The sequence below is a fragment of the Hibiscus syriacus genome, unplaced genomic scaffold (assembly GCF_006381635.1).
Source record: "Hibiscus syriacus cultivar Baekdansim isolate YM2019G1 unplaced genomic scaffold, ASM638163v2 tig00110195_pilon, whole genome shotgun sequence".
In the NCBI taxonomy this organism is placed as follows: domain Eukaryota; kingdom Viridiplantae; phylum Streptophyta; class Magnoliopsida; order Malvales; family Malvaceae; genus Hibiscus; species Hibiscus syriacus.
Genome location: NW_024062621.1, coordinates 260468 through 283507, shown reverse-complemented (window position 1 = coordinate 283507; position 23040 = coordinate 260468). Strand labels below are relative to the sequence as shown.

Sequence of the window (23040 nt, the reverse complement as noted above, 5' to 3'; positions counted from 1 at the left end):
TTATTAATTTGATCCTAATTTTAACTTAATAAATGTATTCCTCTAACAAACGGTGACGATTCCTTAATTGATGCAAGATTTAAAGTAAAAATAATTTTAAGAAAAAACCTTCAACACGTCTTGTGACACATGTATAATAAGTATCAAATTAATAAAATATACAAATAATGAGGACTAAATATATAATAATACATATTTTGTTAACTACCACATTTGTTCCTTCATCAAATGTTAAAACAAAAAAATTGACATCATTTAAATAATTAAATTATTTAATTAACTAAATTTGAAAGATCAATATCAAATTAAAATCCTATCATAATTAAGTAATCATGAGTATAGTTTAGCAAATTAAAAATAATTACATTTAAATACCTTATTATCAAAAACCTTGTGGCATGATAAGTAGGAGGATGAATGTGGGTGCATTAAAATTATAAGATGCTTGAGTTAGTTCATAATTTTGCACAATCCAGCTCTCATTAAACAAGAAAATGCCTTAAAAGGTGTGAATTTGCGGCACTCGTTCTCATATTAAACAAGAAAAGCTTACGAGTTCTTAGTTTCTGCAATGCCTGGCAGTCTCTCCTTGTAGGACTCAATTGGCAGGTTAAAGCAGTTAAGGTACTTTGATGTCTCAACAACTTACATCCGAAGTAAACAAAATTGAAATGACAAGTAAACAAGTTCAGCCTAAACAAGATGCAACTCTAGACGAGTAATTTTGTTCTTCGAATTGCAGTGTTTCAAGATCAGAATCCTACATTCAATCCTAGTCTTCGGAATCAGCACCGGCGGCACCGTTAAGGGAAAGTAATCGTTCAATCAATTTAGCTTTCCTTTCCTCGAATGTCAGCTTCTTCAAGTTGAATCTGCAATGAGAAAACATGAACCCAATAAGACGAGGAATAATGAAACTTTGTGCAGTACAAATGTTTCATAGGATCTGATCAAGTTAGGCTGCACATGGAAACCGACCTTTTATGCTGCTTAGGAGGAGCCTTTTCGGACTTCTTAGCAGCTGGATCAGCACGGATTGCGGCATGAACTTTCTTGTACAAGGACTCAATGTTATCTGCTTCGATTCCTCGATTAATATACTCACTAAAGTGAGATTGATACTTCTCCGGCTCATTTTCCATCAAAGTCTACAAAGAGAATATTTAATTAATAGAACTGTAAATATGCCAAAGAAAAAGGGTTGAATAATTGTATTGTTAAATTCAATGAAAATAATGATATGGATAGACTTTTTCTACCCTCATATATGAAGCAACATGACCACCATAAATGTACTTGCGTTGAACCTCAGCATCGAGCTGCTTGCTTTCCTTGGAGAACCCTGCGAATCTCTTGTCACTGTGAGGAATATCCAAACCAGCATCCAAAGCTCCCTGTTGAGATGAAAGCAAAATTATATTAACTCAATTTAAAACTCAAGTAAATCAACAGCCTTGTCCAAAACAAATAAATCCGCAATATGGTTTTCTTATGATACCTTTAGAGCACCAAAGACTCGGTTACCCGTGGTTGTCCTAATCAGCCCTACATCTAGGAGAGCTCGGAACGACCTCCTTGTATCAGTTGGCTCAACTGAGAAATCCTCTCCGGTAGCCTAGTAACATGTAAATCCTTAATAAAGAAACCATGCAAAGATAACAGTATCTAACATTTTACCATAATATGGAAACATGATTTTAAATGTATAATACCTCCACATTGCATCGATATTCATCAAATTTTCAAGCATCTTAAGGACACGGCGTCCCAAAAGCAATCCAGTGCAATAAGCTGACCAAATATAACAAAAAACATATGAGAAATGAAACTGATTATCTGCAGAATCCAGGTCAAACAAATAGCATACCTGCAGCATAGTTTGTAAGACCCACTTCAAGTCCATAACGAGGAAGCTCGTGAGAGTAAGCCGAAGCAAGAACCATATCCCCAGTAATAGTAGCAGAAACGATTTGTGCAGTGATATCTTTGTTGCTCTAATCACAAGGTTAAGGTTTGAAGCACAAATCAGAATAAGTTCCAATCTAGAAAATGAGTCCGGCAAATGGCCAAATCTCAAACAACTTTAACAAAAACTTCAAACATTAATGGAAGAACTATTAATCAAAACTCAGTACATCAATTAGATCACTCTGATCTTCGCAACATATGGCAGCCCGAGATTTCTACCACTCAACAAGATATGACCCAACAACATAAAACCATGGCAGAAGACAAAAATTTATCAACTATTTGTTCACTAGGCTAAAACTATAATAAGACATTGTAAGAATAAGCAGATTTTAGGATACAAATCAAACAACAAATCGGTAATTGGGAGTGTTGTACTTGTTCTTGTCTTGGTTGGTAAGGCGAATCTTAGCTCTGTAGTTGGTCTTCCCCTCTGCACATGATAAATTCAGTAAAGCATATCATCAAAAGGTCATTCAAGGACTAGAATTCGACATTCCAAATGGCAGCATTTCCAAGGGGGAACCTGAAAACGCTTAAAGTAAGCCTTGGTTTTCTGAGCCTTGACAAAACCCTACAATCATCAATGAGAACATCCTTTGTTTTCAGCACATTATCAAAGAACCATCAACCAAAAGCTTTCAACTTTTGAACAAAAATGACACAATGTAAAGCCAAAAGAAAAACCATTCTTATAAAATTCAAAGAAATCACAAACCAAATAAGATAACCACTAAAAATGAAGTTAAACAGTGAGCTTCGGTTGGTTGGAAAACACGCAGAGTGTAACAATGATCAAATACACAGTAAAGCCATCAGAATTCATCATAAACCAAGCAGTTTAAAGATCTTTCAGAAAGAAAAGTGAACTTCGCTTAAAACCCATAACAAAGAAAAGGCATTTTTTCAGTTACAAAAGTGCAGATTAGTGTTACCATTGTTGAAGTTTGTTCTGAAAGTGACAAGGAAAGAGACGGCTAAGCGAGTATAAGAAGAGAAGAGACTACATATATAAGGCGAAATTCAGATCTCTAAAACCCTACCATGGGTACAGCTTGAGCTGGTCTGATCAGTTAAGGGTTATATCTTCTTCTTCTTCTGCTTTTTTTTGGGGGGAGGGGGGAGTGGGTTGGTGTGGGGGATGTTTAATTGGTTCCCATATTATTTCAAATTTAAACATTTAATACTTATATTTTAGTTGCATGACATTGAGTTTATATACTATTTTTATTTAGAAAATTGTGTTTCTATTCTAATTTATATTCACTTTTATTGTTAATTATTGATTTGGCTGTTAAAATAAAGGTAAAATGATTCTTTAATTCCCTATGTTTATAATTTGTATCAATCTACCTCTTAATTTTTAAAGTTAAATTTTTATTTATCATTAATTGAATTATATTTTTTCAATCATATCAGTTTATCATTAATCAAATAAAATTATTGATGTATAGGACTTAAAAAGTTATTTTGATTTTTTATAGATGTTAAGTTGGTAATTAACAATAAAATTGAACAAATGAATGGAGGAGCAATTTTTCAAATAAAATATAATTTAAGACTCAATGGAACAAAATTAAAATATACAATCTAAATTTTAAATTTTATAATAGTACAAGAACCTTTGGTATATATAAATCTTATTTTTGCGTTGGTATTTTTTATGTTTTGGGTGAACTGCAAATTTGGTAACTAATGATTTAGTATATGTTCATTTTTACTATTATTATTTAACAAGTTGTATTCTGATCACTAATATTATTGATAAATTCATCATTATCATGGTCTCATCCAAATCGTTTCATCATCTTGCTTCATAGAAAAAGTCGACCTCCCACTGTCAACGGTGATCGGAAAGCTGCTGTTGTCGAAGGTGGCTTTTGCTGTCAACTTCAGTGAAATATCAGTTCTCAGTAGGCGTGATCATGAGGTGTCTTAAATATGTGTAAAAGCTAATCTTAAACATTTAGTAATTCAATTTTAGAAAATGATTATATATTCTTGATTTCATCTCATCTTTCATATGTGATACACTTACCCTTTGTTGCAACCAAATGATAAAACCTTTTCCAATTATTTTAAGGAACACAGAAGACAGACTAAAAAACCAAATGAAACAATATCGTATTAGTAAAAATAAAATAATTCAGTGGAAGATTTTGCCAATGATGGAACCTCTCCAGGCGCACGTTAGCATGACTGATAGGCTCTTGGATGCGGTTCTCGTTTGCTAATTTCTGCTTCTTGTTTGCAATTCTTGAGTGTTTTTCGTCTCAATTTTGTTTCAATTTTGATGGAATCGCTGGCTTCTGCTCTTGATTGGAGGGAACTTTTCAATGGTACGAAAGAGGGGGCCCTTTCAATTTCTTTCCGACAATTTATTGTTCTCCTCCTAATTTTGGATCCATGCAAAGGATTGAGATTCTTTGGAAAGGTGAGCTTAGATATGTCTTTACATTCTCGATGCTGAATGAGATTGGGTTCGGAATGCCCTTGGCACATTCAAAATAAACCCCTAGTTTTAAGGAAATGGGAGCCGAGCCTAAAGAAACTAGATTTTGACTTTAAGCATATTCCAGTGTGGATCCAGCTTTATAATGTCCTCTTGAGCTTTTTTCTAGGGGAGGCCTTAGCTATATAGCTAGTGCTGTTGGGGTCCCTTTGTATATGGATTTTGTTACTGCTTCGAAGGAGAGATTGGAATTTGCCAAGGTTTGTGTGGAGATTGAGGCTGGAACATTGTTGCCAGATGTTATCAATGTAGTTTTGCAGGATGGCTCTGTAGTGATGGTTTATGTCTATGCTCCATGGTTCCCTAAATTCTGTACTCAGTGCAAAAGCTTTGGGCATCAGACTCACTCATGTGCTGAGAATTCTAAAGCTAAGGGGAAAACTAAAGATAATATGTTTGGAGGAAGAAGGAAAATCCTCTCCCTGATTTCCTTGAGAAGCCAGATAATAAGGTCAATGTAGTGGTAAATACTGCTGATCTGAAAGTTGGAGATGCTGAGGAGCTGTCAGTTCATGCCTTACAAGAATGCACAGGAGACATGGCGCAAGTGACTGTGCAAGTGATGTTAAAGATAATACTGGTCCCTCTCAAGTTCTTGGTAAATCTGTTTCTGATGTAACTGATAAGAATTTTCAACTCTCTGTTAACCAAGTTGGTGAGTTTCCTACCCTGCAAGACTCTATAATTCAGAAGAAGAATACTCGGGAGAAGAAGATGGTTAATGCAGGCTTTTCTAGTAAGATGGATTCGCTTATTGATGGTGGTGTTGTTGATGGTAATAAAAAGACTAGGGCAGCTTCTTTGGGAGTTGCAATGCTCTTGAATGAGATCAAATCTAAAAAGAATGATCATTTGGCAAGACTAAAGATACTGTGGTTGGTGGTGCTAGTATTGGTGTTCCTCCTGTTACCATTAATAGATGATCATAAGCTTCTGGAATATTAGGGGCCTCAATAATGGGCTCAAGAAAGAGAAAGTTTTTAGAAGATTAGAGAATTTAGGAGTTGATGTTCTATGTTTCATGGAAACTAGAGTTAGGAGAGTTAATTTTCCTAGTTTTGCTGAGGTACTGGTTGCTGATTGGAACTTAGCAGATAATTATGAATTCTCTGATGGGGGTAGACTTTGGTTACTTTGGAAAAAGGTTCTATCTTTCTCTGTTCTTAAGAGATGTGATCAGGCTATCTCAATTGTTGGTAATGTGGTTGGTCATAGAATGGTTATTACTGTTGTATATGGCAGTAACAACAGTCTGGTTAGGAGAGGTCTTTGGGCTCATCTTAAGAGTTTTGAATCTGATATTGGTTCCTCTTAGGTGATTGGGGGAGCAACATCTTTGCAAATGCACATGAGAGTTCTTATTTTGGTGAGTTGGGTACATACACTAATTCTGACATGGATGATTTTAAGGAGTGTTTGGTGGATTTGGAGCTTCAAGATCATCCCTACATTGGTCCTCTTTACACTTGGTCCAATAAGCAAGAAAATTCCTTCTTAGCTCGCAAGCTTGATAGAATTTTTAATAAATTCTTAGTGGTTATTTGAGTTTCCAGACTCTGCTGTGGAATTTAAAGCCCAGGGTGTTTATGATCACTTTCCTGGTGTCATTTGGACTCAGAAAAGGGCTCAGGTTCATAAACCAAAGCCGTTCAAGTTTTTTAATTACTGGACTGCTAATGAGAACTTCTTGAGGGTTGTTAAAGACTCTTGACAAGAACATTGTGGGGGCAATGCTATGCAGCTGCTTTTTAACAAGTTGAGGAGGTTAAAGCCAGTTTTAAAGGAATTGAACAGAAGTTATTATTCAGACATTTCTGGCAGAGTTGTTGCTAAAAGGGCTGAGCTTGAATCTATTCAGCTTTTTAATCTTGTTCATGTGGGTCAAAGGAGGCTGGAGAAGGAGATCAAACTTAGAGATGATATTGTAGCTCTTGAAGATGTTGAATCTGAATTTTATAAACAAAGAGCCAAGGTCCACTGGCTACAAGAAGGTGATATGAACACTCGGTTTTTCCATCAGAGAGTTGAAGTAAATAAGAAGATGAACACTATTAAGGTTATTAAAGATGATAGTGGGATTTATCATGAATCTTTTTGAGAATATGGCAGCTGTTCTTGAGGGATTTTTTAAGGATCTTATTGGAACTACCGACTCTAGTGTGAAGGGATGTTCTGTTGAGTGGCTTAAATCTGTCTTGACTTAAAAGTCCAGGTCCTGATGGCTACACCTCTTGGTTCTTCAAGGCTGTATGGGACATTGAATTTAATGATTTCTTAAAGGCTGTAAGGTACTTTTTTTCAAACTTCAACCCTCTTACCTGCTTTCAATGCCACTGCCCTAGTCTTAGCCCCTAAATCCTTAAATGCATGCATAGCTAAGGATTTCAAGGCCTGTCTCTTGTTGCTCTGTGTTTTACAAGACCATCACTAGAATTTTGGTTTCTAGATTAGCTTTGTTCTTCCCTGACATGATATCCCCTAACCAGTCAGCATTTGTTAGGGTAGAAACATAGCTAATAACACTTTGTTTGCCCAAGAAATTGTAAAGGGATACTCTAGGAAGAATTTATCTCCTAGATGCACTATTAAGGTTGATTTGCAAAAGACCTTTGTTCAATTTGTTGGGATTTTTTGATGACTGTTTTGGAAGCTATGGGTTTACTTGAGGTTTTTTGTGGATGGATAAAAGCTTGCATCACTACTCCTAGCTATTCAATTTCTTTGAATGGGAGCTTGGTGGGATTTTTTAAGGGTGCAAAGGGGGTAAGGCAGGGGGATCCTCTATCCCCTTATCTCTTTGTTATTGTTATGAATGTTTTATCTACCCTTCTAGATACTGCAGCAATGAATGGTGTGTTCAGATTTCACCCTAAGTGCAAAAGAATTCCCCTCACTCATCTTTGTTTTGCTGATGATTTGCTATTGTTTTGCCATAGGTCTTTGGATGATATATTGGGAGTAGTTAGTACACTTGAAAAGTTTTATGAACTCTCAGGTCTTAAGTTGAATGCTTTAAAGTCTGAATTGTTTGCTTGTGGAGTGGCTAGGGATGAGCTTGAAGTGATCCAAAGTGCTACTGGTTTTAAGTTAGGCCAGCTTCCTGTTAGATACCTTGGGGTACCCTTGGTCTCGTAAGCTCTCAAGTAAGGACTGCTCTGCCTTATTTGTGAAAATCAAAGGTAGGATTGACAATTGGTCTAGTAGGAAACTCAGCTTTGGGGGTAGATTACAGCTTGTGAAGTCTGTCATTTTCAGTATTTTTGGTTACTAGTGCAGGCAGGTCATTCTGCCTAAAGGGGTTATGAGGGATATTGAGAAGATTTGCTTGAGGTTTTTCTGGAAGGGCAGTGATACTTCAGCAAGAGGGGCTAGAGTCAGCTGGAATCAGATTTGCACCCTTAAATCTGAGGGTGGTTTGGGCCTTAGGAAGCTGGCTGATTGGAGCAAGGCTTGTTGTTTCATGCTTATTAAAAATATTATTGCTGGGGAGGGGTCCTTATGGATTGCTTGGGTAAAGACTTACTGTTTTAAATCAGTACACTATTGGGAGGTTGATAGTAAAGCTCACTTCAGTTGGATTCTCTGCAAGCTGATCAAAATGAGAGAGAAGCTAGAAGACTTTTCTGTTCTGTGGCCAATTTGTCACAGATTAAGGGCAGTTGGATTTGGGACAATATTAGACAAATGAGAGAAAATGTGGACTGGCATCGACTGATCTGGTTCCCAGCTCATGTTCCTAAATTCTTATAGTTGCTTGGATGGTGCTGCTGGATAGACTGCCAACAAAGGACAGACTTAGGGCGTTTTGGTATTGTGACTGACAATCTATGTGGTCTGTGTGGGGCTAGTCAGGAAACTCGTAACCACCTGTTCTTGGAATGCTCCTATGCGTATGAGGTTTGGCGCTCAATTATGAACTTTTATGGTTTGCATTACCAATTACCGAGTTGCTGGGATGATGCTATACGATGGATGGTCCTGAACTTTAATGGTAAATCCCTCTTGATCCATATTCTCAAGTTAGCTTGGACCAATTTTGTCTACTTTATCTGGGAGGAGCGAAATCACAAATGTTTTAGAGGAGTGACTCGCTCGACTAACTCAATTGTAAATAGAATTAGTGAGGTTGTTAGAATCAAGCTTCATAGATGTCATATGAATAGGTCTGATGCTGTAAATAGTCAGTTGTGCCTCAATTAGGGGCTGATATAGTAGTCATATTGTTCTTTGTAGTAGCCCTGCTGCTTTCTTTTGGATGAATAAAATTTTACTTATCCAAAAAAAAACCAAATGAAAAATAAATAGATAAATGGGACTAAAAGAGAATCTAGTCACAAAGACAGCTAGTGGAAGACACCCCATGATCACGCTTTCGAAGTTTTGGAAGATAGTTCAAATGTTAAACCCGAGTTATTCAGTTTCTGTTGAATAAGCTTCTCCAAGCGTTCAAACCATGGAGGGTGTGAAATAATTTCTCCCATCTCCCAATTCTCCTTTCCTGAAATAGTTTTCGTTTGGAATCCCGAAAGGCTCGTTTATACCCTTCTTGTTCACTTCCAGTTCTTTCAAGCTATCAAAGCTACAAATCTTGGCTATTTCTTCTACAACGCCTTCCTTCTCTTCCTCCTCTGTGAATGGAACTCCTAAGAACATGGCCAAGTGTTTCGGCTCAGAAAAGATATCTTCCTTAAGATGTTCGTATTTTAAAAATAATATCTTGTTGGGGTTGTCTCGGCTTGCCTTCCAATAACCCAATATGTGATCAAAAAACGGTCCAAACGTAACGATTCCACGACAGAACTTGTCGAAAGCTTCGTCTAGTGGTAGTAACTCTTTGCTTTTGTCTCTAAGCTTGTCAAGGAAAAACCGAAGAGAAATGAACACATCCATGGGGTTTCTGCTCATGTAAACAATCTTACAGTTGGAATCCTTGATGGAAGTGGGAAAAGAAGCATAAGGGATGTGGGTGGAAAAAAGCCTTGGCTTGTAAACACAAACATTTTCCAGATTGGGACAATGGTTTTTCAAGTAGAAATAACCCTCCATGGAACGAACAAGTGGGTGAAGATTGAAGGAGAGCAACGGATTATGATCCCTCACAAACTGGTTGCGGTACGAAGTGGAGAAAGTCAAGGCCTTGAGCTAAGTAGTGCCACATTTTGGGAAAGTGGCGACGATAACATCAGAATCAAATGCTTGGAAATTCCTCTGGGAAGAAATCACAGCTTTTAAATCACCGGCGGGGGATGCTGAGTACCAGAAGCCCTGATAGAGATAAAGACTCGTTCCTCTGATCAAACCTTCTTCTTTAGGGGAGGGTTTGCACCAGTTGTAGGAGCTCATCATCCCATGATTTATCCGCATCTTGGGTTAGTGAAACCAATTTGGCTTTGCTCATTTATGCTCTATCCATGAAGAAACCAACAACCAATCAAGAAGAAGAACATCGGAAAACTATCTTAGGAACTCCAACTTAGTGATTGGATCCAACTTAGGAACTCCTACTCCAGCCGGCCATAAAATATTTTAAATTAAATTGGTTAAGATATTATACATCCCACATAGAATCTCTACTAAGTTCTATTGGTCTGTTTCACACAGGCAAATTGAACATTGAATATATGTGTTAGGTATAGATTGATGTTATTTTTTTTGGCAAATTTAATTTTATTAATAATTCATCAAACCTAGGTTAAGAGCCTCGTTAAAAACCTCCCTAACTTAGATGGAGTAAAAGTGCACTCAAAACTAGGTATAAGGTACAAAACCAACCGGAAGCCAACAAAACGAATACAACGAAACAGACAATTGATCCATTCAGTCAATTCCAATTATCAACCAAACTGCCCACCCTTACATTGCACAACATTAAATTGATTCAAATACCAAAACTTCTAGCACCACACCTGGGAGAGTTCCTGCAGTTTAAACTTGATGAAACAATAACCTTGACAACAAGTAATGAAAACACTTCCTCAAAGGTGGTGGACCTATGCAAAACGCCTCACCAAAAAACCACAACCCATCATAGTAATCAACCGCAGCAATATCTTAATTGCAGCAGCAAAGCACAATATCCACATCGCTCTCTAACAAAAAGCATGAGGAAGCAAATTCCAAATGGAGCAAGTGTACATTTATGATAATCTAGCTAAGAGGGTGAACCTTTTTCTGCCTCCACTCATTCATGTAACTTCATCGATTCCACAAAAAAAATCTTCAAACTGTAATTTTTCAAATATTTTTCTAACAGTATGCCAAATTGTTCTATTCTCGATAATACCTCATTGCACCCACCTTACAACCAATATTACAAGCACCCACCTCAAGAATGAAATTAATCTTTCCACACTCCACCGAGAGAACCCAGTTAAAAGGACTGCTACACACACTCCAACATGAAAAATCCAGCTCAACACCATAACAAAGCAAAGTGTTAACTCCACCAAACAAAGATCAAAACAACAGCAAATAGAAAAATCAGCAGAACAAAATCAACCTGACGCCAAACAGCACAAACTGCATACTAAAACAGAACTAAAAGAACAACGCATCATTAGCAAAATTACTACCAAGCTTTGAAAATGAATGACAAAAGTCAGAGTCGTCTAAAGTCTCATCTCATCTTCACACTCATGCGACAACAACATCTCAACACTAAACTCCTACAAAAACAAGCAGCAATCAAAAGACTTAGCTCCCTCCTAATAACGTCTAACAAACCTATAGAGAATTAACATCACAAAACTACTAAGTGCCACCGGACCCTAACACGATTCAACCCAGCTTTAATTCATTTCTAACATTGCTAATTCCTTCACCACCTCCAGCTCCTCGCCGGAAATTTGGATACCTAGGCTTTTTCCCAACTCCAAAGTTTTCTCGACTTCTTTATACGCAGCCAACCATCTACCTTTTAAATCTGAATCAGATAACGACCTTCCTGATAACTCTGAAGACTCCAAATCTTTTATCTTCAATTTGAGCTTCTTAAACTTGATCCTTTTTCTTCTACTTGGAACCGATAGAACTTGATTTTGTAGTTTCAAAAGAGATCCATACCTTTTAGATTTTTTGGATTTTCTCAACTGCTCTACTTCTGGAAAGAAATTGTCCAAATCAACAGTCACAAAGTCATCCCGCCCCTTTATGTCCTTAAGAGCACTCGATTTGATATTTTCTACCAATTCTTTCTGGTTCTCCTCTTGCCCCTCAAGTTTGTCTATATCTTTCGGCTCAACTAAACCAGCAACTGAAATAAATTCTCACCCGCCACTTCTTTTAGATTCCGCAAGTGATTCAGAACTTCATTAGTTGCAGGAGAATCAGTACTGCTACCCATATTGAAACCACCATCTCCATTTTTCAAGGGCACTACTATCGACCTTCTTGCCAGCTTCTCGATTGTTTTCAACGTGCTCATCAAGAGAAACTTTAACCTTCCTTGATCCTTCAACTCTTTTAGCATCAACATGAAAAGGACAGCTCGTCTCTCCACCAGACTTGGAGCGATTTTTGAAGCCAAGATTTTCAGTCGAAAGCCCATCTTCAGATTGATGTTGAAGAATATTCAATTTGTTTTAGCTGTTTATTTGCATATAATCCAAAAACTTTAATGATATACAGATCAAATATATTATAGAAACTCGTTATAAAAGAATCTTTCAACCCAGTTCTCACGTTTGTCATTGTTCTAGTTTTTACGACTTTACTTTGTAATTTGAAGTTTAGACCCTTTATTTTTTCCATACATTTTGTATGGGGTATGAATAGTTTCATTAATAAATTATTGTTCAAGTTAGAAAGAGTCTCCATTGAATAAATGATCATTATTGAGGGAAGTGTTATGTATTGACTTAAATTTGAATGAGTAATTACTAATTAAAGTTAGATTTTTGTGTAATTTTAAAATTAGAATATTATACGATGATTAAGTTTATTTAATTAAATAATTTTATGAAATAAGGACTATTGGTGATAAGTTTTTGTCTATTGATAATTTTTATTTTATAGATGTTTATAAAATTATGTTATAATTATTAATATTATCAGTTTATGATAAAATGATATTTTATCATCAAATCATATTAAATTAATGATGTGGTAAGTTAACCAAAAAAAAATATTATCTACTTTGATATGGTTTTGAAACAAAAACTAAAATATCATGTATAGATTATATTTTTGTCTAAATTTTTTATTAAACTAAAGTGATTATAACGTAATATATATTATAAATACTCTCAACCATTTAACTGTCCAATAATTTATCCAACCATTTCTTGTTATACAATCCAAAACAATAAACTAAAACAATAACAACCACGCACCCAATAGAAAATCAAATAATCATTGAAAAATGATCTCTCGACTATATATATTATTTTGTTAAGTCTATCAACTATTAAAAGTTATAAAATAGTCATTTGATTATTCATATGTTAAATTGACGGTCGTCTGAACTAGACGTTAACATGTTGACTAAGATATGATAAAACATGATCCAGAAACGTTAGAGTTGTATTTTTGGACGTTAACATGTTGGTGTCCAGCTCAGATGACTGTCGATTTTTTTATGAGAAATAACGAATTTGAAACATATATAGTCAGGTGACCATTTTATAACTTTTAATAGTCGAAAGACTTAAAAATAACGTCATATAGTTAGATGACTATTTTATAACTTTTTAATAGTCGATAAACTTAACAAAACAATAATATATAGTCAAAAATATTATTTGTGTACTTTACCTTACTTTAATATCGCGTGAAAACCATAATAATTAACCACCTATTATTTAAGAGTTATAAACGCCATGTTTTAAATTATAATTATTTAATAATTAATTTATTAATATATTAATTATGATTATAATTATAATCACTTCTCATTAATTATTATATTATGAATTATAAATTTGTTTCAACATCATATATTTACTTATTTATATTTAAATAATGATAAAAATATTTATTGTACTAATTTATCATAATTTTATGAAATTTGAAATTAAAAATGTTAAAAGAATTAATATTTTTATTACAATAATTTATAATAAAAATAATTTAATAAAATGTACTATTAAATAAAAAACAATGTGTTGTAACACTTCATGTAATCCTATTTAGTAATGTTGCATCTCATAATATTGTTGTTAAAAATAATTTACATTTAGCAATCCTATTAAAACTGTTTTCAGAAAAAATTAATCAAACAGAGTAAAATATTTTATAGTGTAACATCCAAACACTGTAAAATAATTTCTAAAAAATGTTTTCCATAAATATAATTCATTTTATAGATTTAATTTTCCGGAAAATGTTTCCATAAATATAATTCATTTTTCATATTTCATTTTCCGGAAACTGTTTTCAGTGAAACAAACAGACCTTAACTATGTGAACTAATACGACACTTTTATATCCTCTTAAGGATCGTGAGATAACATTTTGGGTTAAAACGCACATAAACCTTAAAAACACCATAACCATCGATGAAAGTTATAATCTTATTTAACGGACGACACTTTAAAACTTTTTCTAAAAGAGATACGAAGTCCCTCAACAAAACCATTTCACTACCTAAACACCCATCATCTTCAAAACACCATATCCATCAATGAAAGTTATAATCTTATTTAACGGACGACACTTTAAAACTTTTTCTAAAAGAGATACGAAGTCCCTCAACAAAACCATTTCACTACCTAAACACCCATCATCTTCAACCTCAACACAACCCTTAATCAATCCATTACCATCTATCACCAAACATAACTCCTCACAGAGCCGTTGAAGCCCACCACCATCTCCACCATGGAACTGAACCTGAAAAGCGAAGAAAAGAAATAAAAAAAGGGGAAAAAATCGAAGAATGAGTTAACGACCGGTTATAATGAAGACAATAGTCAGGTGATAAAAAGGAAACTTAATAATAGTTGAATGACTACATATATAGTTTACCCTCAAAATTCATTCACATCATGTATATCAAGATTAACATACTTGTTGTATGTATATAATTTTAAGTTAATTCGATATATCTATCATTTTAATCGATTTTTTAAGTAAAAATTGAAATATTTTACTAACTGATACGAATATATACTTATCGATACAGATCAGGAGTGATTAGTACAGATCTGTATAAGTCAATACAGATACGTACCTTAATATCAATACGTACCGGTACCATCATGACTATATGGACAGTGATACAGCTTGATTTTATTTGATAGGGATAAGCCTGCTGGTGGAGCTCTAAAACCCGAAACATCCTGCTCCATCGGATCATCTGCAAATGCTGAAACATCTCCGACAAGTCGGAAACAGATTCTGCGAGTTTGTATTTGTTCAGGGAAATCAAAATACATAGGTGTTCCTGGTTTGGTCTCTGGCAATCTATATTCGGCAATTGTCACCATGTTGGATCCTTTTCCATCCTGTAAAAAAATGTGCAGTGTTAAGTTTCGAATCCCAACATTTACAATACTTTTAGAGTAATCATCATTAATCAGCATCAAGCAATATTGTTCAGACTCTTCATTTTCTTAAAGTATTCGTGTCTGATACATATTTTCGTGTCCCGAGTGACATAGGAAATAGATATAAAGTAGTGGCTGATAACAGTACTAACTTTATTATGCATTTCTACCACCATAAATTAACGAGTACCATTAAGATAGTTTTGACAGATACCTGGATTGCAGATACTTTAATATATAAAACAGCTGGGGAGATATGTCTGTCTTCTAAGAATGTTATTGATGTATCCCAGATATCTGCATCTGAAGATGGTGAATGAGTGATCCGAGGCTTTATTGTATTGAAAGCTTCTAGTAGGAATCCGGCAAGAAATGGTGAAGAAGGAGGCAGATACTGCTCTAAGACGAGATCGTGGTCCATTAGCCTCTCGGACTCGATTGGAACCTGAAAGTGAACAAAGGACTATCAGAAGCAATCCGCACCACAATGTGAACTTAGAGTACAAAAGCGCCAGTGTTACCTTGAATCTACTTAACTGCGGAGCTTGGTTCAACCGGTTTATATAATTGATTTGATCAGTACTTTCTGATGATCCATTCCCCATCTCTTCTCGTACAGGGCTTCCGGCTATCACTATATGTTTGGCATGAAGGCGTGGATCACATTGCATTGCTCCTCCAAAAGATGCACATTGAGTTTCTTGTGGAGAGCTTGAACCAGGCCGCTCAAGGCGAAGGCTTAGTGTTATCTGAACAATGCGACATCTAACAGGATTCGTGAAAGTAAACTTTATATGTCGAGGCAACTTATCATCTCCACCAGACTTTTCAGGTCCATAAAATTCCGGTGAAGAGCTGATCAGAGCCTGGACATCCCATTTTCCTAGGCAGGACTTTTCTTCCCTGTCTAGTTTCTTGCTCGCCATGATTTGCACCTATGGAACAATAGGAAAAACTGTTAAAAAAGGGTTAACCTTAATGAAATCACTTTACAAGAGGAAATGAAACTCAAGGACTGTGACACATTCAGCAATGAACTCGCCATGATTTGCACCTATGGAACAATAGGAAAAACTGTTAAAAAAGGGTTAACCTTAATGAAATCACTTTACAAGAGGAAATGAAACTCAAGGACTGTGACACATTCAGCAATGAAACAAATCTATCCAAATATGTCAAAATCATATAATACGAACTATGAAAGTGATGCATAATTGAGCATCGATGTTAGTTTCGAGTTGCTTATAAGAATAACATATACATAAGGCATCATCACGGATGCCAACAGACCTTATCCATATACTTTAACATAATAAAATTACAGCAAGAAGATCGGTATACTTACCATGGGAGTGTCAGCTTCGGAATAACCACATGGACTTACAAGCAATACGACCCCCTTGACATCTGAAAGTGTGCCAAGCACAATAACAAAATCAACAGAGGTAGTATTAGGGGGAGCCTTCCAATATGAATTCCACAATCCATAATCCAAGGGAGTGAGTAACGACAAGAATGGTGCTGAATCTGTCGCTGTCTCGACCTACAGTTTGATTGGAAGTGGTTAGACAAGAAACATAAGCAACCTATAGTTTTTAAGGATGAACTTAAATAAGTCGACAGATCATCAGATTCATCACTAGGGGATAAAAGATACAGTAAGTTTCATAGTCCGGAAAGCCAATGGTAGATAGCCAGCATGAAGCAGCTGAAGAATATGGAATCCTCAATATCCTTCTTAAATTAGCAGCATATATTTTTCATGTCAGTACTTAGTAAACCTTGTTATTTCAAGAGAAGCATTCAGCTTATCCAGACATTGCATCAATGGGTAAACAATGTACGAACGTATTAAATAGATGTTATACCGGGTGTAGAAAGCTGGCAAATGGAAACTCGGCAAGTGATTCTTCCCCAGAAAGCAACTGTTTCAAAGAATTAAAAGCTTGATGATTACCATCGAGATGGCTCCTGTCAGAAGGGACATCAAGGAATGAGAATCCCATAACCTCATCCAAAGCTTTATAGGCTGCACTATCAGCCCGGGCTCTTCTTCGCAAGCTAATCAAGACCCTAACATAGTCCAATACCAATGCATCAAGAATTATCTCATGGCAGCACTTCTTGCAAACAACACTGTCCAGTGTCACTGAACGATTTGTAGTACGATCAACCTGAGTTCCTTGACTTGACAAGGCATTATAATTTGTTCCGTCCAAAGGATAATTTTGCAGAAGAAGGGCTCCTCTCCCTGCACAACAAACTCGACAAGCCTTTTTATGACACTCAGAACACTTGAAAACAGAATCTGAACCATCCTTACATGACCCCATTGAGGAAGCAGATAGAGTTTCCTTTGTATTAACACACACTTCACACATCCCACCAGAACAGCTCTCTCCAATGCTACTAATATTCCAGAAATCTATAACATTATCCTCGATCTTCTCCAAACCGATAGCGCCATTCATCTTGTCCTCAAGAGCAGTTTGCCCAAGCAATGCAAGGGTACTTGCAACCTTGCTTAATCTTCCCATGTATGATCCATCAATCAGAAAATTTGGATTTACATTAGCTGCATCAGTTCCAATAGACAATAGTGCCTATCTCTTTCAGCTGCTGAGAGATTAAGCCGGAGACGTTCAATATCCAATTCCATTGCTTCAAGGAAGTTTAGGCTTCTTTCCTGCAAAATTGGATAAATTGAAAAGGGAAGTTATATATTCTATCAGGTTGTGATTAGCACCTAAAAACTTGTATATTTATCTATCTTAAGTGAAGCTAATATTGACCTTCTACAACCAGTTCTTATTGACCTTCTATTTGTAATATACAATGTTGTAAAAGAAAAAGCAAAAATGATGCATCTATAAACTCATTATAACACGAGCAATCACCTGATTAAGAAATTCGAATGACCAAAGATAAGAGAATAAATGGAGACAAGAAAGAACCATAAGTAGCATTCAGTTGATTCAGGGATGACCAGTTCTGATGTTTCAATAGGATCTACTTTTATTTAAGATTCTCATGAATTCTCCCAAAACATGAGGGAAAAAAACATACAAGCAACAAGTAGTCACATACCATTTGTGGCCCAGCAAGGGATATTAGACGGTTTAGGTACTTCTGGGAACCATTCTCTTGAGGCCTACTATCCTGTGATGTAGAGGATTTATGATCACCTCCCTTGGAATCAGCATTTTCTGTAACCCCTTTATCGGCAGAACCCTGTTTAGCTGATGCTGGCACAGCATCATGGGATAGAGAAATGCTAGTAAATAGGTTTGTGTCCGAACCAGAAAAATAAGGATTGGTTTCCTTTTGATATTTCGTTGCCAGCTCAATTAGTCTGGCACCACGCCCTTCATTAGCAAACACTCCATTCCAAGGCAGAGAAACTCCAAGGATTTCCACCTATAAAAAATGTTGAAACAGACAACCAGTCGGCGGCATTAGAAAACTGATTTGCTTAAATCATAAAAGATAACTAATAATCGAGCAATCCATTTCTTGTGGTTTCCTACTATTATTATTCATCTACCACTAATAAGTACTTCAAATGCTAATACATGCAGATGCGACACAGTCCAGAACGCACATGTATATAATAGTTGTGCATTGAAGATACAAAGTTAGAATAAAAGACAGAACGCAAGCAACATATTTCGGAGAACATCTTTTACCTCACCAAGAGTCATAGGAGTTCCGGAAGCAGCAGGATAAAATGTAACTGCCACTATACGTGTAAGAAAGTCCAAATCTCCCTCTAATTCTTCAAAATCATACAATAATGATAGAGATCTAACTTGATCAGGAAGGTGTGCACCAGCTTCAGTGACAGTCATGTCATCTGCACTAATTAGGCCTGATAAGGGAATCAAAAGATTTGTCCCATTTCCACACCGGGGTATGATAGCTCCCTGACAACAATCGAAAACAAGATTAGAACACAATTCAAATTCAAATAAAACAGAAAGCAGGAAAAGACCATGCTATTTTGGGAAAGGAATGTAAGAGACGATAAAAATTTCGAGGCAGACACTTCAAGCCAAAATGTGTAGCAAAACTTGCAGAGGGCAACAATAAAAGAGCACAAACCTCGACAACCAGTTTAAGTCCATCTAGGTTGCGCCCTGTCCTCACATCAACTGTTGAAGGATAAGTTGAATCATCTGCACCATGGGAAACTGTGAGTAGCAGCTGACAGACATGGCAGGGTTCACCAAGATAGATAAAAAGTTCAACAACATCAGTAGCTTCTGGACAAACCTGCAGTGCAGACCGTAAATGCATGTTTTCTAATAAAGACTAAAAACAACACAATAAAGAAGGGTATATTTCCCTGCAAACAACAATTCCTAAGTTTCATAGAATTTTCCTAGATGATGAAGAGAGGACTGTATGTACCCAGATTTGATCCTTTTTCTTGAAACTTAGTAGACTGTCTCCACCACTAGAGGTTTCAAACATACTTCTGACTGTCTTAAGAAAGAAACCAGATGGTCGGGAAAATACCTGTGACGAACAGCATGATAAGTGATAAATAAACAGAAAAATAAACAAAATTTTCTTTCCAAATCAAAAATTGTTTTTAGACAAGAATAAAAATTAAACATCTAGGCGCAAACCCAGGACAGCACAGGACTATCATCACAGTCAGATTGTAACAACAAACCTGAAATCTAGACATGCACTAGAATTACATACATGCAAAGGTTGAATTGGAACAGATGGAAGATGCTTGAAAAGCCTTATTCCAAGGAACATTTCCAACTGCCTTTGACGAGAACTATCCACAACTGCATTTTTATATCTCCTTTGAATAGTGATTTTCACATTTTGTGCGGCAGAAAACTTCAAATGTCATGTCAAATTTCTTCCATGGTTTATCTGGACATGGATGATTCGATATTGTGGTCTCCGTATTGTGATCAATATAATAATTCTTCCCTGTTGATGCATCAGATTGTTTCTCCCAACCAGGTGGGAGTGGTGCGGTATCGCTGTCATTGTTATCAACTGACTGGTGTTCATGTGCCAAATCATTGTCAAGAGATAACTGAAGTCGCTGGCACTGCTCCACAAATACTTGCACTGCCCCAAAGTAACTAGCAGCATTGGTTCTATCCAAAGAATCTGCACAATTGAAACGTAACACACCATTTTGATGGGATCTTAAGCAGAAAGCCCCTTCAAAGTCATCATTGTGGATGATTTCACCTCTACATTCCTTAAGTTGCATTTGTGGAGCCAAATAATCTCCCTCAGAAATGCTTATAGCCATAGTGGGTGCTTTTAAAAGTTTCCACAATTCTTCAATTGTTTGTTGTTCACCTTGTAACCTAATCCGAGCATGCCAATCATAATTCACTAAATGAATTCGAGTATAAGGAAGTTTTCCTGTGGATTTAATATGGTTCAATGATTCCTCAAAGTGATGAACTAAAATGCGTTCAGACTTTCCTTCTCCATTACGAAGCAAGTTGACACATACAATCGGGACAAAGGGCTTTTCATTCTGATTTTCTCCAATACCAACATCTAAGTTACGAGCATCATACCGTTTAAATAATCTTTGATAATACTGCAAACTTCCTTTATATGGATGCCAATCTGAAACATAAATTTCTGCTTCAGCAGCAGTCATCTTTAGTTCTGCACCCCACCACATTGGAATTGAGCCCCGTCGCCAAATATATGTGTTAAAAGGTACACTCTCACCAGGCTTTTTAGGCACCCATACAATTTGTTCACACTCTACTTCATTACCTATGAATATGAACATTCTGAATAAGTTTCAAGAAAATCATACAATAACAAACTGTGTGATGAAAGTCAGAATGAAATTAGTAATCCAAAATAAAATCAAAAATAAGTTAATTTGAACAAAAGTAAAGAAACTCACATCTTCGTGACATGTCATACAACAAAAACATCACAAGATATATGGAAGATGCAGTAGAATGGAGACACTAGGAAAGAAGGTTTACTTATGTTTTTGACTCTAAAATCAATTCAGGTTTCCAAGGTATACACATCTTACCTGCACTAAAGCATGAATTTATACCCCTAGCCAAGTATCGGGTACCAGGATGCAGCCTACTTCGACGAGCTGTTAGAGCAACAATCCCTTCTACCTGACCTAAACTACCAAAACTTCGACTCTCCACGAAGCCCTATACATTAATATCAAGTAATAAGTATAAAAATATCAAGTAAATATCATACATTATATTATACTGGTCTCAACAGTGATAATCCATTATCATAGTGGATTAGGAAGAGAATGTAACAAAAGACAAGTTAGACATTCCAAAAACAGGTTACAGGGACTAGGAGGAGAAAAGAAAAAGAAAAAGTCGAATTAGTATTAAAATGAAGATATTGAGTATGAAACAAAACCTGCAAAAGGATAACACAGTGCTGCATCAACCCAATGTTTATAAAAGGCAATGAAAGCCAACCATTCCAAACAAATTCATTATCGGGACTAAGCACAGGCATCCGACTCGGAAATGGTCGAGTAATATCTCTTGTCTCACAAAAGAAGTGCATCCTATCAATGTCTACCTCAGCCAATTCTTGTACATTCTTTATTTCCCCTCTACCCTGAGGCTGAGGATTATGAAGTGGTATTTTGATCCATTGACTCTCGATTACAGTAAACACACATCCCCCACCTGGCAAATCAGGAATACTATCAGCTAAATTGGTAGCAACAAGAAGGAATCCATAACCTCCCAAGGCAGTATAGCCCAATATTGCCCTGGCATGGGTTTTACTCTTACAATGCGAGGGTGATCCATTGCTTAAATAATCTAAAGCTTCATTCTCAGACCTAAAAACATCAAAACCGAATTTCCCTCGATAGCGAAGCGCCCCAGTCGAAGGATCAACATAAATCACCTGAGTGTCAGTCCTAGTAGACAAGCTAACAACAATATAAACTTCACATGTATCCACCACAACCACAACAACAGATGTGCTTCTTGAACCACCAACTACAAGTAAAACTAAACATAATCAGCTAAGACGTAAACCATTGTTTACCCATCACTGAAAACACGATTAAACCAAAGAAATAAATGCATAAATGTGATCACCTGGTGATTCCATGCGCTCCCGAAATGATTGCTAGCTAAAAACTTGCTAAAAATCCAGAATTTTTAGTATCCATAATGGAGAAATTCAATAACCTGTTCAACCAACACTAAACCGAGAAAGAAAAAAAGGGTCAAATTCTCTACTTTTTTTCTCCTAGTTACGTGAATGAATTGTGGAAATGAATCAAATGACCATAAAGAGAAATAAACTCCCTTTGAATGCAAAATAAATTACATTGAATCAATAAAATAATAAAGAAATTCAAAAAATCCATATCAAAAGATTCAGTTCTTTCTCATTCCCGACACCTAAAGCATGCAAAAAATAACAATAACGAGAAATGAGATTAAGAAACAAGGAAATACCCGAGCTAAAACTAAGAAGACCGCTTGATTTCATGTTCTTCTACAGAGAAATATCAAATCAAAGAAAGCATTTATCGTGAATCAATGAAAGAGGATGATGAGCTATTACGGAAAATGAATGAATCAAGAACAAAATAACTTTTCATAATTAACGAAATATAAAAGAAAAAAGAAAATTTTGAAAAGTAAAAGAAAAGCTGAACGGAAAGTTAGAGCATCCAACATCGCAGAGAAAAGCGCGGGGAAATATGAAAATTTTAATGGTGACCAACAAACAACTAACCATTATTCTCTGCTGGTTGCCTACAAGTACTCTTATGAGTCATATCCAATGATACATTGCCACCACGTATCAGAACTGTTTAGGCTAAATAATACTTTATTACATAATTGTTGGTAGTTTATTTTCAGAGTGATATTATTTGGCAAAAAATTTCAAATAATGATGTTGAAAAAATATTTTAAATTTTAAATTCAAATTTTATATAAAACAGTTGATATTAAAATAAATAGGGAAATAATTTGTGTATCAAAAACTTTTAAAAAAAATAAATAAATGATTATTTTTATTAAAATTTTAAATTATATAAAATTCTATTTATAA

General features: G+C 35.7%; 1 protein-coding gene and 2 pseudogenes across 1 annotated transcript; all 3 read right to left on the bottom strand.

The window, feature by feature from the left end:
- Positions 1-747: 747 nt before the first annotated feature.
- LOC120218140 lies at positions 748-2468 on the bottom strand (annotated as a pseudogene).
- Positions 2469-8844: 6376 nt separating this feature from the next.
- LOC120218029 lies at positions 8845-9903 on the bottom strand (annotated as a pseudogene).
- A 4339-nt stretch (positions 9904-14242) lies between these two features.
- Positions 14243-22083, bottom strand: LOC120218139 (probable phosphoinositide phosphatase SAC9). Its single transcript, XM_039215107.1, is given in 16 exon segments — positions 14243-14308; positions 14649-14922; positions 15179-15409; positions 15486-15899; positions 16310-16507; positions 16833-17566; positions 17569-17650; positions 18052-18381; positions 18651-18887; positions 19066-19236; positions 19375-19482; positions 19675-19822; positions 19824-20736; positions 21011-21143; positions 21370-21968; positions 22071-22083. Coding segments are annotated over 15 exon segments (4578 nt in total). The 3' UTR covers positions 14243-14308; positions 14649-14655.
- Positions 22084-23040: the final 957 nt, after the last annotated feature.